At 31.9% G+C, this 11866-nt stretch overlaps 3 protein-coding genes across 7 annotated transcripts; all 3 read right to left on the reverse strand.

Annotated features, from left to right (window-relative positions):
- Positions 1 to 15: 15 nt before the first annotated feature.
- Positions 16 to 854, reverse strand: LOC108737304 (ubiquitin-conjugating enzyme E2 N). The gene has a single exon (XM_018470077.2). The coding sequence runs from the start codon at positions 578 to 580 to the stop codon at positions 125 to 127; it is 456 nt and encodes a 151-aa protein (XP_018325579.1). The 5' UTR covers positions 581 to 854; the 3' UTR covers positions 16 to 124.
- A 713-nt stretch (positions 855 to 1567) lies between these two features.
- LOC108737299 (microtubule-associated serine/threonine-protein kinase 3) lies at positions 1568 to 9093 on the reverse strand. 5 transcript variants are annotated; one of them, XM_018470060.2, is made up of 16 exons: positions 8696 to 9093; positions 8207 to 8292; positions 7975 to 8150; positions 7697 to 7790; positions 7445 to 7629; positions 7098 to 7389; positions 6302 to 7038; positions 6170 to 6240; positions 5886 to 6113; positions 5601 to 5828; positions 5240 to 5544; positions 5031 to 5182; positions 4830 to 4984; positions 4544 to 4776; positions 4149 to 4478; positions 1568 to 4074 (listed from the first exon to the last, which is right to left on the reverse strand). In XM_018470060.2, exons 1-16 carry the CDS (start codon positions 8841 to 8843, stop codon positions 3007 to 3009), a joined length of 4488 nt encoding a protein of 1495 aa, XP_018325562.1. In that variant the 5' UTR covers positions 8844 to 9093; the 3' UTR covers positions 1568 to 3006. The 5 variants fall into 5 exon arrangements, with proteins under 5 accessions (XP_018325562.1, XP_018325560.1, XP_018325561.1 ...); XM_018470058.2 differs by having other exon boundaries at positions 7098 to 7386; positions 7697 to 7805; XM_018470059.1 differs by having other exon boundaries at positions 4544 to 4770; positions 7697 to 7805.
- A 300-nt stretch (positions 9094 to 9393) lies between these two features.
- Positions 9394 to 11813, reverse strand: LOC108737302 (chondroadherin-like). Its single transcript, XM_018470075.2, has 2 exons — positions 11522 to 11813; positions 9394 to 11186 (listed from the first exon to the last, which is right to left on the reverse strand). The coding sequence occupies exon 2, from the start codon at positions 11157 to 11159 to the stop codon at positions 9558 to 9560; it is 1602 nt and encodes a 533-aa protein (XP_018325577.1). The 5' UTR covers positions 11160 to 11186; positions 11522 to 11813; the 3' UTR covers positions 9394 to 9557.
- Positions 11814 to 11866: the final 53 nt, after the last annotated feature.

Raw genomic sequence — 11866 nt, forward strand, 5'->3', positions numbered from 1 at the left:
TTACATGCATTGTAGTATATATTATCATTTACTTCTTTTTACTTAGGTATTTGATGGTATTTAAAAAAGTAATCACAATAAAACAAATGGAACAAATCTTACACTTGGAGAACTGCAAATTAAATTAGTTGTCCATTGCATAGGTGCGGGTCCATTCTTTAGCATTGCGAATAGCTTCTACTTCATTTACTTTCCACAATTCAGCAACATCATTTGCCAAAGGATCATCTGGATTAGGGGCACTAAGTAAAGCCTGAATTGATAAGAGCACAGTACGAATTTGTAAAGCGGGACTCCACTTATCTTTTAATATATCTAAACAAATTCTTCCCAATCTATCAATATTTGGATGATATATTTTTGTAATAAATCTAACTTTAGGTGCAGACATTGGATAGTCTTCAGGAAGAAAAAGTTCTAATTTAAATAGGCCTCCTTCGAATGGGGAATCTTCAGGACCAGTTACAATAACATGAAAATAACGAGCATTACTTTCATCTGGTACTGCACTTATTCCAGGAACCGGCTCTTGTAGTAAACGTTGAGTTTCTTTTATTATTCGGCGTGGTAGAGCTGCCATTTTACAATTTCACTTTTTTCGGTCTTTTGTATTAAAATAAACGAAGAGTATTAACCACTGGTTAAAGTATTTTAAATAGCACTCAACCAGTTGTGATAAAAAAAACAAACATTATCCGTTTACTAAAATTCTAAACCTTTTTGAACGGGTTTCTTACAATTTATTCCACTGCACTGATGCTGCTGATAACGATAACAGTTTAATTGAGTATAATGGCATTTGCTTTGCTTGATCATCAACCATGAGCGTAGATTACGTTGATTTAAAGGGACCTATTAAAAACTGGTACGTTATCTGTAGGAATACCTTAATAAAACATATCGATCATTTATAAATATCTTGTCTATCTATATAAAAATTTTGCTGCTTAATAACAGTTGTCTGTATACATTAAATAAAATGACGAACTTCTATGTGGTACGCCATGCGTCTTTATTTATATTCATTTAACCTAAAACAGAAAACAGGACTTTTGATAAAACTCTGTCCGTTATCTATGCTATGCTGCTGGTAACCTTCCTGTGAAACATTTTTTAAATAAGCGTAAAAAATGCTTTACAATGTTTCCGAAAAGTTTTAATGTTAACTCTAAAATTATTTCGACTATTGTAGTATACTGTAGTAGTACTATATGTGTATTAGTAGTAACTCTATTTAAATACTTTTAATTATTGGGAGACATTCTTAAAAAAATATTTCAATAAAACATCGCAGAGTTTCAAACTCTTCAGGTTTTACGGATGCACTTTTTATAATAGTAGTATAATTTCTATATTATACCTACTCAAATTTTGACGAAACAAATGTACAGTTTATGCAAAAACTTCATTTACACATATTCAGCTCTCATTTTATTATTTTTCGTATTAAATAAGGATTTTAATATCCTAGTAAAGTCGTATTACATCGCAAACACAGAAATTTTTGCAGAGAAAAACTAAAGTGTGAGCATTAATGGAATATTATATTGAAAAATAAAATCAAAAATCAATCAATTAACCATTATAATGCACAACTGCAGAAGAAAAATATAAATAATATGTATACAAAAGTATATACACAAAGTAAGAAGTATCGTTATATACAATTAAAGAACTCTCATCTAAACCAAGTCTTAATTTTTACATTAATATTCTAAACAGATCACACATTCATCACATTACAAAAACTAAACACTAACATTCCTCTTAATTAAGAAAAATGACAGCATTTAATATGGGGAAAAATGAAGTGCAAATTTGTAGGTAGTGAATGAAATTTAAAAAATAATTTTTGTAAATACGCTTTAAAAAAATATATGGGAACTAATGATCACATTAAACTGATTTTTATGAGTTTATAAATAAGTTATCTTAGCTTAAATGACTTTAAGGGCACCAATAATTAATAAAATCATCCTAGAATACATTATTATGTAAACAGAGCCAACAATTTATAATTAAGCAACAAAATAGTAAAACATAATTTTTTATCCGTAAGGCATAAAACACAATAAAATTTTAAAAATTGTGCCTATTTTGACGCTATTTATTTATCACTACAAACTGAATACTATTGAAGTCTTACTGAACAATACTTTCATTTTTTTTACTACAGTATTAATCACTGAAAGTCAATATTTTTTTTTAGTATTGCAAATATGTATTTTCAACGTTTTAACCGATTTTATGCAACTTACAAATGATTGGAATTCTTTTTTTCTTTAATTAATCTAACGCTACTAACGTTTTACTCATTATTAAATTACACATACAGAAAAACATTTATATTTGGACAATTTGAATTTTTTTTCAATTGAATGAATTTGTTAATTATTTTAAATTTACGTTTTAATTACACCGAATTATAAAATAAAAAGAAATTCAACCATTTGCATATTAATAAAATAATCAAATAATTAATCGGAAAATGTTCGTTTTACAAATTTATGGGGAATCTATATCTACAATATTCTATGAGCTAATTTATTTGCTGTTAATTTATGTTATTCATGCTATTAGCGAACAATTAAAATTAAAACATGCGCCACATCACTGACTTAATTAAAACTTCAATTTAAACCAAATAGTTCAATTGGCGTCACTAAAATTAATTTAGATTACTGTGGCATTAAAAAATTTAAAAATACTGAAACGATACTTTTTTTTTTACATGCATTGTAGATATATGCAGTTTATGTACCTTATATATCTTATAATTTTAATATCAAATTTGCTTGTAAAGAAAATAAATTTTTAAATAAGATGACTAAAAATTTTATAATCTCATAACTAACTGCCCTCAAATACTTACATAATGTTTGTTCTCTCAAGCGAAAAGCCGGTATAATATCATATTTGCGTGGAGATGTTATTGATAAAAGCAAAAACTTCGTTAAAGCAGTGTTTCTAGCAGTAAAATCCCAACACCCAATGCGAATAAAAAAATTACTTATGATTAGATTTTCCATTTCTTCCGGCTTTATTGTCATTTCCCAATTTGCTTTCCTTTTTATTATCATTTTTATTACTCTGACTTTCCATTTTTAAGTCATTCGCTTTACTAGCCTTCTTACAGCATTCGCCAGATGTTTTTTCTTGAAGTTGTTTCGCAGATTCGTGGGCGCTGTTTGTGGGAGAATCCTTCTCCTCTGCAATTCTTGGCAAAGGTTCTGTGCCAGATAAATTCAATGATAAGCGATTATCAGAGCTTGTATTACTGGTGTTGGTATTCCCCTCACTGCCAATGTTCGTTGTTTCTTCTTCTTTTTCGCGGTCAGATGATGAAGTCGAACGCCAGATGGCTCCACTACTAGCTCTTTGAGTTTTAACCACTGGCGAATTCCCCGAAGAACACAAAGGCGAAATCAGAGAACATTTACTTTCTGCACTTCTTGGATGCAATCTATCTGGAGATAAAGCTCTTCGTAACAATGGAGAGCCCGGTTCACTACTTTTATGTCTTGCGAAACCCTTTTTCGTTTGATTTGGAGCTGCAGGGACGGGAGTCCCTCCTGAACTAGGACTGTATGATTGAGTAGTGTTGGAGCTGCCTGGTTGATGGCCAACTGGGAACGCTAACGGACTAGGTGAACGTGTTGGAGAAACTGGTAATGGAGATGGAGAAGGGGTGCGAGCAAGAGGGGACAGTGGTATATGTCCTACAGATTTGCGTCGATTTGGAACGTTGGAACAAGAAGGATTGGCTACGTGCAAAGATTTAGAACATGATGAAGAATGAAGCTTGTGCTTAAGTCCATGCAAAGTGGACGGTCTCTGATAATGCTGCTTATTGTTTCTTGAATTTGAAGAAGTAGGACTAGATGAACCAGATGATGGTGTTTGAGACGATGAACTACTCGACTGCTGAGCTAAAGAATCTGATGGTGAAAGACTGGAACGATTTGAAGTAGGAGTTCTTATTACTGACAATGAACTCGCATCAGTTAAACGAGAAAATGATTGGAAACTGCGACTTGGAGATACAGTTAAAGGAGACTGGACACCAGCTGTCATCTTAAATATATTACATTATGAAAAAAAAATCAACTTGCCTAAGCACCCGAGGAATATAAATGATATTTCAATACCTGTTGGATTTCAGCACTGGCTCTTTTGCTACTGATTCTTCTAAAAAGCGACGTTTTTCTCCTTTTGTCATTTTCTTTTTTTTGCCTTCTCTGACGATGCAAACTACGTTTGGCTAGTTTACTTTGTCCAGGTTCCCTTTTTCTACCTCCACTCTGTATCGATGTGTGTTCCAATGGTGTTGCTCTCAAGCTCACGTGTTCAACACCTGACAAAAGCAATTGTAATACTTGCGTATGATATAGACCTTGGACAGCTTCGCCATTTATATGAGTTATTAAATCGGCTGGTCGTAACCCTGCCTCAAATGCCGGACTACCTTCATCAACAGCCTACAAAGAAAATGTCTCAAAAATCAGTCCTTGTTTTAACTTTCACATACTGCTAAGTTATTTACCATTACTAAGTGGTGCATGGTATAGAAATCAGTGTCTCCATAATATACTCTGATAGTGTGAACAGTGAATCCAAATCCTTTAGGTCCTCGTCTTATAATTATAGGAGGTTTTAAATTATTAACAAGAGGCGATAATTCACGACAAGGAGACGTGTCTCTGGAACTTGCCGTGCTCGATCCACCACCACCACTTGGTGAATTAACTCCTGGAGGGGGTTGAAATTCGTCTGAAACTATTATTATTGTTCATTTTAAATATGAGATAGTTATAAGTGCTATAGCTAACCTGTTGGTATTACAAGGGACAGCCCAGAAGTAGATGCACTCTTGACAACAGATCTTGATCGATGTTTAGAAAATGGTGTTATTGTACCCTGACTGCGGCAAATAGAAGACACCTCCCGATTATTTTCGGAAGATGATGTTCCAGTATCCATTCCACTAAATTATACATTAAATTATGAATACAAAAACCATAGTTACATACCTATGTTCATCTTCAACGGAAATTGAAAAACGAGGTAACATTTCTCTTGCATGTGTAGTTTTCCTTTTCCTTTGAATTTGAGGTGATACATCATCGCTATCTGTTTGAGATGAGTCAGGCGTGCTAACGGCTCTTGTAAGATCTAAAGAAATCTAAAAAATTAGTCGATTAATTTTTTAGGAATTAAAAAATATATAATGACTATTTACTTTTCTTCTTTCCACCAAACTGAAGTCTGCATGTTCTTTTTCGGGCGTTAAAAATATATTTGTGGATTTAAGTTTAATTTTATTGATATCTTGTAGCGTATCAGATGATATATCAGGTGTAGAAGCAGTTAATGTGGTTATTCGAACCAAATCAGTTGGAAGTTCGTGATCGGATGTTAGATTTATTTGTGATCTTTGAACTTTACGATATTGTGGGGAACAAGAAGAAAATAAACCAAAAACAGGAGAATCGTCAGTGTCATCAGTATCGTCACCCAAATCATGATTGTAACGATCGAGTCGTGCTATAATTATTTTTTTATGTATGAAACATTATATTTTAGTTACAAATAAAGCTTACTATCAAAATAACTTGTATCTTCATCGTTTTCTAGTTGAGGAACAAACTCCGCTTTCTGTCTCAGTAATGAATTCCAATCTAAGCCTTTGAAGTATAAATGCTCTTTAACTTCATGAGCACCCCCTATACCCAAACGATCTCTGGGAGAATGTTGAAGAAGTGCAGTTATGAGATTCTTTGCTTCTTCTTGAACAGGCCAATCTTCAGAATCAGGCCATTCTATATCATCTGCAAATAACACATAATAAATTAAAAAATACTAATCATTTTAAATTTTTAACCGACCATTGACTGTATGAGCGAATAATTCTTCAGGAGTTTCACCAAAAAATGGGACACATCCTACTAAAAATTCGTACAAAATTATTCCCATTGACCACCAGTCCACTGGTTTTCCATACCCCTGGCGTAAAATTACTTCTGGTGCAATGTACTCGGGTGTTCCAAAAACTTGTTTATCAGAGAACTGCCTTGTTTCGCTGTCAATGTACCCTTCATATAAATTAGTAGCCACTGAAAGAAAACATTTTTTAGATAAAATACACCTTTGAAATAAGTAAAAAACTTACATGACATCAATCCCATTTTACTTAATCCAAAATCAGTTAATTTAATATGTCCTAAAGCAGTGATCAAAAGACTAAAAATAGAAAAAAAAAAGTAATGTAATTTATAGTTTGAAATTATTGAAAAAAAATTACTTATCAGGCTTAAGATCTCTGTGAACAATTCCATAACTGTGAAGATATTCAACTGCTAAGATTGTTTCTGCAAAATAAAACCTGGCCATATCAGGTGGTAAAGGGCCAATGTTTCTTAGTAAAGTTGCACAATCACCCCCTTCGACATACTCCATTACTAAACACAAATGTTTTTTCGTTTCAAAACTACAATACATGCTTACAACAAACGGATTGTCAGCAAAGCTAAGAATGTCCCTCTCAGCAAAAACCTGTTCTACCTGATTTCTAAGGATCAGGTTATTTTTATTAATCTTTTTCATTGCAAAACGCTGTCTAGTCTGCTTATGTTTCACCAAATACACTGCACCATAAGCGCCATTAGATATAAGTTTGACAACTTCAAAATCTTGTTCGTTTGGTTTATTAGTCCACTTTTTACAGCTCGGAGTGGATGTAAGGCAGAGTGAAGCATCCGTCTTATTTATGGACGGTATTTGATAGTCTTGAAGTTCTTGTTGTAATTCAGTAATAACATCACGATTTAACCCCAATTTCTGTATAATATACTGGGGTAAGTCTTCTTTTATACCCTGGAGATTTCTAACTTCAACTTCTGCAGCTTCTAAGAAATGATAAAATTCTTCTGGATCAAATTCTAAACATTCTAAAAGCCGCGCTGGCCTTGAGATTATTAAAAGAAGTTTTTTAATAATTCCTGTCAACTGTGATGCAGCTTCTTCCGATTTTTCCTTTGTCTATGCGAAAGAGATTTGTATTATTTGAAATGAAAGAACAATTGTAATAACTGTCTTACTTCATTTAAGAGTCTTTCCAAATTTTCTGACATTTCGTAAAAGTAGCGACTTGCAATTAATTTCGCTTGTGACTTATGTAGACAATCTCTTGCCATTTCAATAACTTGGTGATGCACAAAACGGACTATCGGCAATGAATCACAGTCTTTCCCAATTTCAAAAACTTTATTTTCTTCTATAAAATTCGCCAGCCTTTCTTCCATTTGACGTGTTGCCTTTGGAAATCTTTCTTTATAAAGAGTATTCATCATTGATATTTCAGTGTCAAGGATGGGAGAATGACTTGGACTACTACAAATTGGTAGTAACAACAACTAAGAATATAAAATACTGCATTAAAAAAAACCTCAAACTACGAGAACGTGGGCGATGCAAAGGCGATCTATGAGCACCGCTATTTTCTTCGTAACTTCGGCAAGGCAAAGACGCATTGCTTTCATTACTAGAGAAGTGATTCGATAGTATGCACATATCATCCGAAGTTGGTACCAATGGAAATTGATGAAGCCTTTCTTGGCTCGAACATTTCGACTAATAATAAAAATTAAATATTATCTCCTTTAATATAGAAACAAATACATGTAATGCAGACTCTTACAGACATATTTGAGCTCCCAGGTGTTGTGCCATATCCAGAAGATGGTAATGAAGCCACTGACCATCTTCTTCCATCCCCTTTTCCACTTGGAATTCTATCATATGAAACCCTTTTTACATTTTAGTAATTTAGTAAACTTAAACACTCAGGGTGAAAACAAAAAGTTAAGGATAATTTTGCCAGAGATATTTGTACCTGTTATAATTCTACATCTTGAATGCATTTTTAACAACTGTTTTTATATATGTATTAACTAAAAGCAAGAAATATCTGTTTACCTTCTTATTGGAGCAAATTGGAAATTGAGAAAGCTTGCTTGAGTTCTTGGACTATCAATGGGGCTACCACATACAGGAGAATGAGATCGAGGTAATGTAGGAGATGTACTGGCTATTAAACTCAGTCTATGAACTGGAGTTGGACGACTATTACGCCGATTAACACCTAAATCCTTCTATAAAGAGATAAAGTTTAATATATTTAATTATCTAGAAATCACTCATAATTTACCATTGAAGCTGATAAAGATGGGGCAGATTTTCCTAATGTTGAACTTCTTATACGGACTAAATTCGAAACAGTTGAAGGATTGGTGTCTGAAATTAACAACATATACATTTTATTTGATGTCCTTTGTAAATAATGATTAATAACTGAAATTAGTATTGCATAAATTGAAGTTATAGAAAAACTTATTTTACTATCGAAAACCCACAACAATAAATAAACTGCTGGATAAGAAAATATGTTAAAAATGGCCAATTTAGGAATGAAAATTTTAATAACTCCTAATTAGGTATGTAATGTAAAGCACATATCAGACTTACATATTTACTTTTTGATGCATATTATTTCTGGCATTATTATCTTCTAACTTCTTTTAAATCCAAATTGTATTTATTTACATAATCATTTGTATACAAATATTGAAAATTTATCAAATAAGTGTATATATATATATACATAAACAATAAAATGAATCATCATGAGAACATATACCTGGGTGTAATACATTTGACGTTTTTGAAGCACAATTTGTTTCTGTAAAACATTTTGAGCGGTTGCTGCTGTTCGTTGAGTCTTCAAAGAATAAAACCTTTGCAGAATTCGAACGAACTCGCGGTTTTATGTTTTTGTTTTCCTCCATCTATTTCAACCACCCGCAATCGACCCTCCTAGCACGGAATCCATAAGTAGCAAAAAAATTTCATTTCAGTTATATGTCACTTATCTTTAACTTTTAAAGGTACTTTTTGATGGGCAGTTCTGAGCCACATTTCCATCTTGTTTCTTATTTAAATATGAAACACTTCTTAAACTCACATCCAAACAATAAATTATAATGAAACTGTCATAATAACCATACCCACGACGAATACGCAACTTCACACTATAGACTGCTATAGACCATCTATAGATACTATAAACTCTAAGCTCCAACTACACAAGGTTCACAAAAATTTAGGCAACCAATTTTTCAGAAATGAATCGTTTTAATAAAGTGTATAATTTAATATTTTTCTCTACTGAGTACTGAGAAGTATTCATTCGGTAGTTATTTTTTTATGTTTAGAGGTCTTTGCTCATTAATGAATTTTAGTTTGAGTAATAAGGATTTATTTTTAGATAACTAAAACAAAATCTAAATTTTATTTATTCTTTTTGAAATTAAAAAAAAATGATAATCGCTNGGAACTGAAAAATTATAAATTAATATTTGACAATAAATAATCTCGATTCCAATTCATTGATTTATTCATTCAATTAACACAATAGCTTCGGAAGAGCAGTAACTGAAATTAACAGTCACTCTATGTTTTTTATGCGCTTAACTCCTCAGTGGTGTTAATATAATAAGGCCTTATCTTGATATTTGCATTAAATTAGGAGGTAAAGTCCATGTATCATTAACTTTTGGCAAAAGATATTCACTGGGATAGTGGGTATACATTCTTTTCTGCGTGTTTTCCTGATAAGGAATGTTTACAGACATATTACCATAATGACTACTGGATGGTCCTGCTTTTGGTTGCATCTCATTGGTTGTTAAACGCCTCTTAATAAAGCCAAAATACAATAAAATAATTATTATACTAAATAACATCACTACAGTAGCAGAAACCGATACTATGGCTACCCATCCTAATGAACATACAACTTGGGATTCCTTTACTTGAATCAATAACTTTCCCAAGACATATTCAGGACCAGCACAACTGATATTACTCATATCTAATATTAAATCGCTCTCTTGAGTATTATTAATAATTTCTTGCGTTTTTTGTTCCTGTAATAACTTCCAAAGCCAAAATAAAGAACAATTACACTGCAAGGGATTACCTCCCAGCTTTAAAGAACTAAGTTTATCCAAGGGAAAATGAGACACATCTAGCGTGGGTATTTGATTATTTGTTAGAGAAATCTCCTTTATTTTTGGATTACCGTGAAAAATGTTTATTGGGAGTACTTGAAATGCTATATTATTGTCTAACCAGATTTTTTCCAAACATATATTATCAACAAAGGCTCTCACATCAATATGTGACAAAACTTCCAATCTGTTTAAGTACAAATACTGAAGACGAAACAGACCACGGAATGCCACAGCTGGTATACTTTGAACGAAATTTCCGCTTAAATACAATTTTGTTAAATTAGATAATTTTGAAAGAGAATCTGTGGGAATAACAGTGAAATTGTTATCACTGAGATCTAGTACTTCCAATGATTCTAAATTTGAAAGTGCACTTGGATTCATGTAATTAATTACATTTGTATTAAGCAGGAGCACCCGTAACTCTGGAAGAAACGGCATCGCTTCTTCTTCAATATATTCCATTAGATTTTGCGATAATGACAAATATCTTAACTTAATTCCTTCAGAAATAGCATTACCTGGTATTTGTAATAACTGGTTATCATTTAAATATAATTTTTGTAACTGTCTCGTATATTTTAATAAACCTGCTTCCAAATATTCTAAACGATTACTATTTACCTTTAAAACAATCAAATTTTGCAATTCTTTGAAAGCTGCCACAGGTAATTCTTTCAAATTATTGAAACTCAAATCCAAGATGACCAAACTTTTCAATCCTTTAAAAGAATCTTTCATTAAACTGTGTATAATATTATAACCGAGATTCAAAACTTTTAGATTGCATTGTAATTCAAAATTTGAAGAACCTAGGCTTTCAATGTAGTTTTTTGATAAATCAAGTTCCATTAGGTTTGTATATATACTGAGTGTGAAATGAATGTCAGTTATCTTGTTTTCAGCAAGATCTATTATTTGAACAGCAGGATTAAGTTGTATTGGAATTACTTCTAAATTGGCTGCATTACATGAAACTTTCAATGAAGTATCATCGCAAACACACTGTGTTGGGCAAAGGCAATTGGCCGACTGGGCCAACAGAACAACAAACAATATCCACATGAGCTGAATTTGCTCATCCTCCATGCCAAGCTTAACCCATTTACATGAATTCTATAAAAATATATTATTTATATTCGTTTACATTTCTTTTCAATACAAACAAGATTAACACTTTCTACACATACTCACATATTAAAAGCTAAATCTATTTGTAACTTATTTTTTTTGTATAAGTATATCAAATTAACTATATTTTAATTTAACCCTGATAACTCAAAATTGTAGCACTATGGGGCTCTGGAATTTCTATATCGTGTATTAAAACCTAATTTCTTCAAATACTAAATTAAGTTTAGGTGCTGATAAAACAAAGATGAACGAATAAATAAAATCGTTAAAGTAAGACAACAGTCTGAAAATTTCAGTTTTTTAGAAAAAGTACTTACATTTCTTGTAGACTATTTCGCATTACAGTATGTACTCCACTATATCAAAATTAATTACATTAAAAATTCTTTCGGTACCAGACTTCACTTTTAACATTAATATAAGTAGTCAATAAACAATTTTCTTCAAATTTCTTTCCACGATTTTCATTGAAAATATAGCTACACCTACACTCTTTTATTAAAATGACACAAAAATTTAAATTATTGGCATTTCCAAGCTCCAACAATCTATGGCTCTGACACACCCACGTATGTCGTAACTAAGAAATCTGGTTTTCTAATATGAACCATATTTGAACCTACCAAATGATCTATACCATAGAAATATTATAAAAATTTATT

Source organism: Agrilus planipennis, unplaced genomic scaffold (genome assembly GCF_000699045.2).
Source record: "Agrilus planipennis isolate EAB-ADULT unplaced genomic scaffold, Apla_2.0 scaffold90, whole genome shotgun sequence".
NCBI lineage: Eukaryota > Metazoa > Arthropoda > Insecta > Coleoptera > Buprestidae > Agrilus > Agrilus planipennis.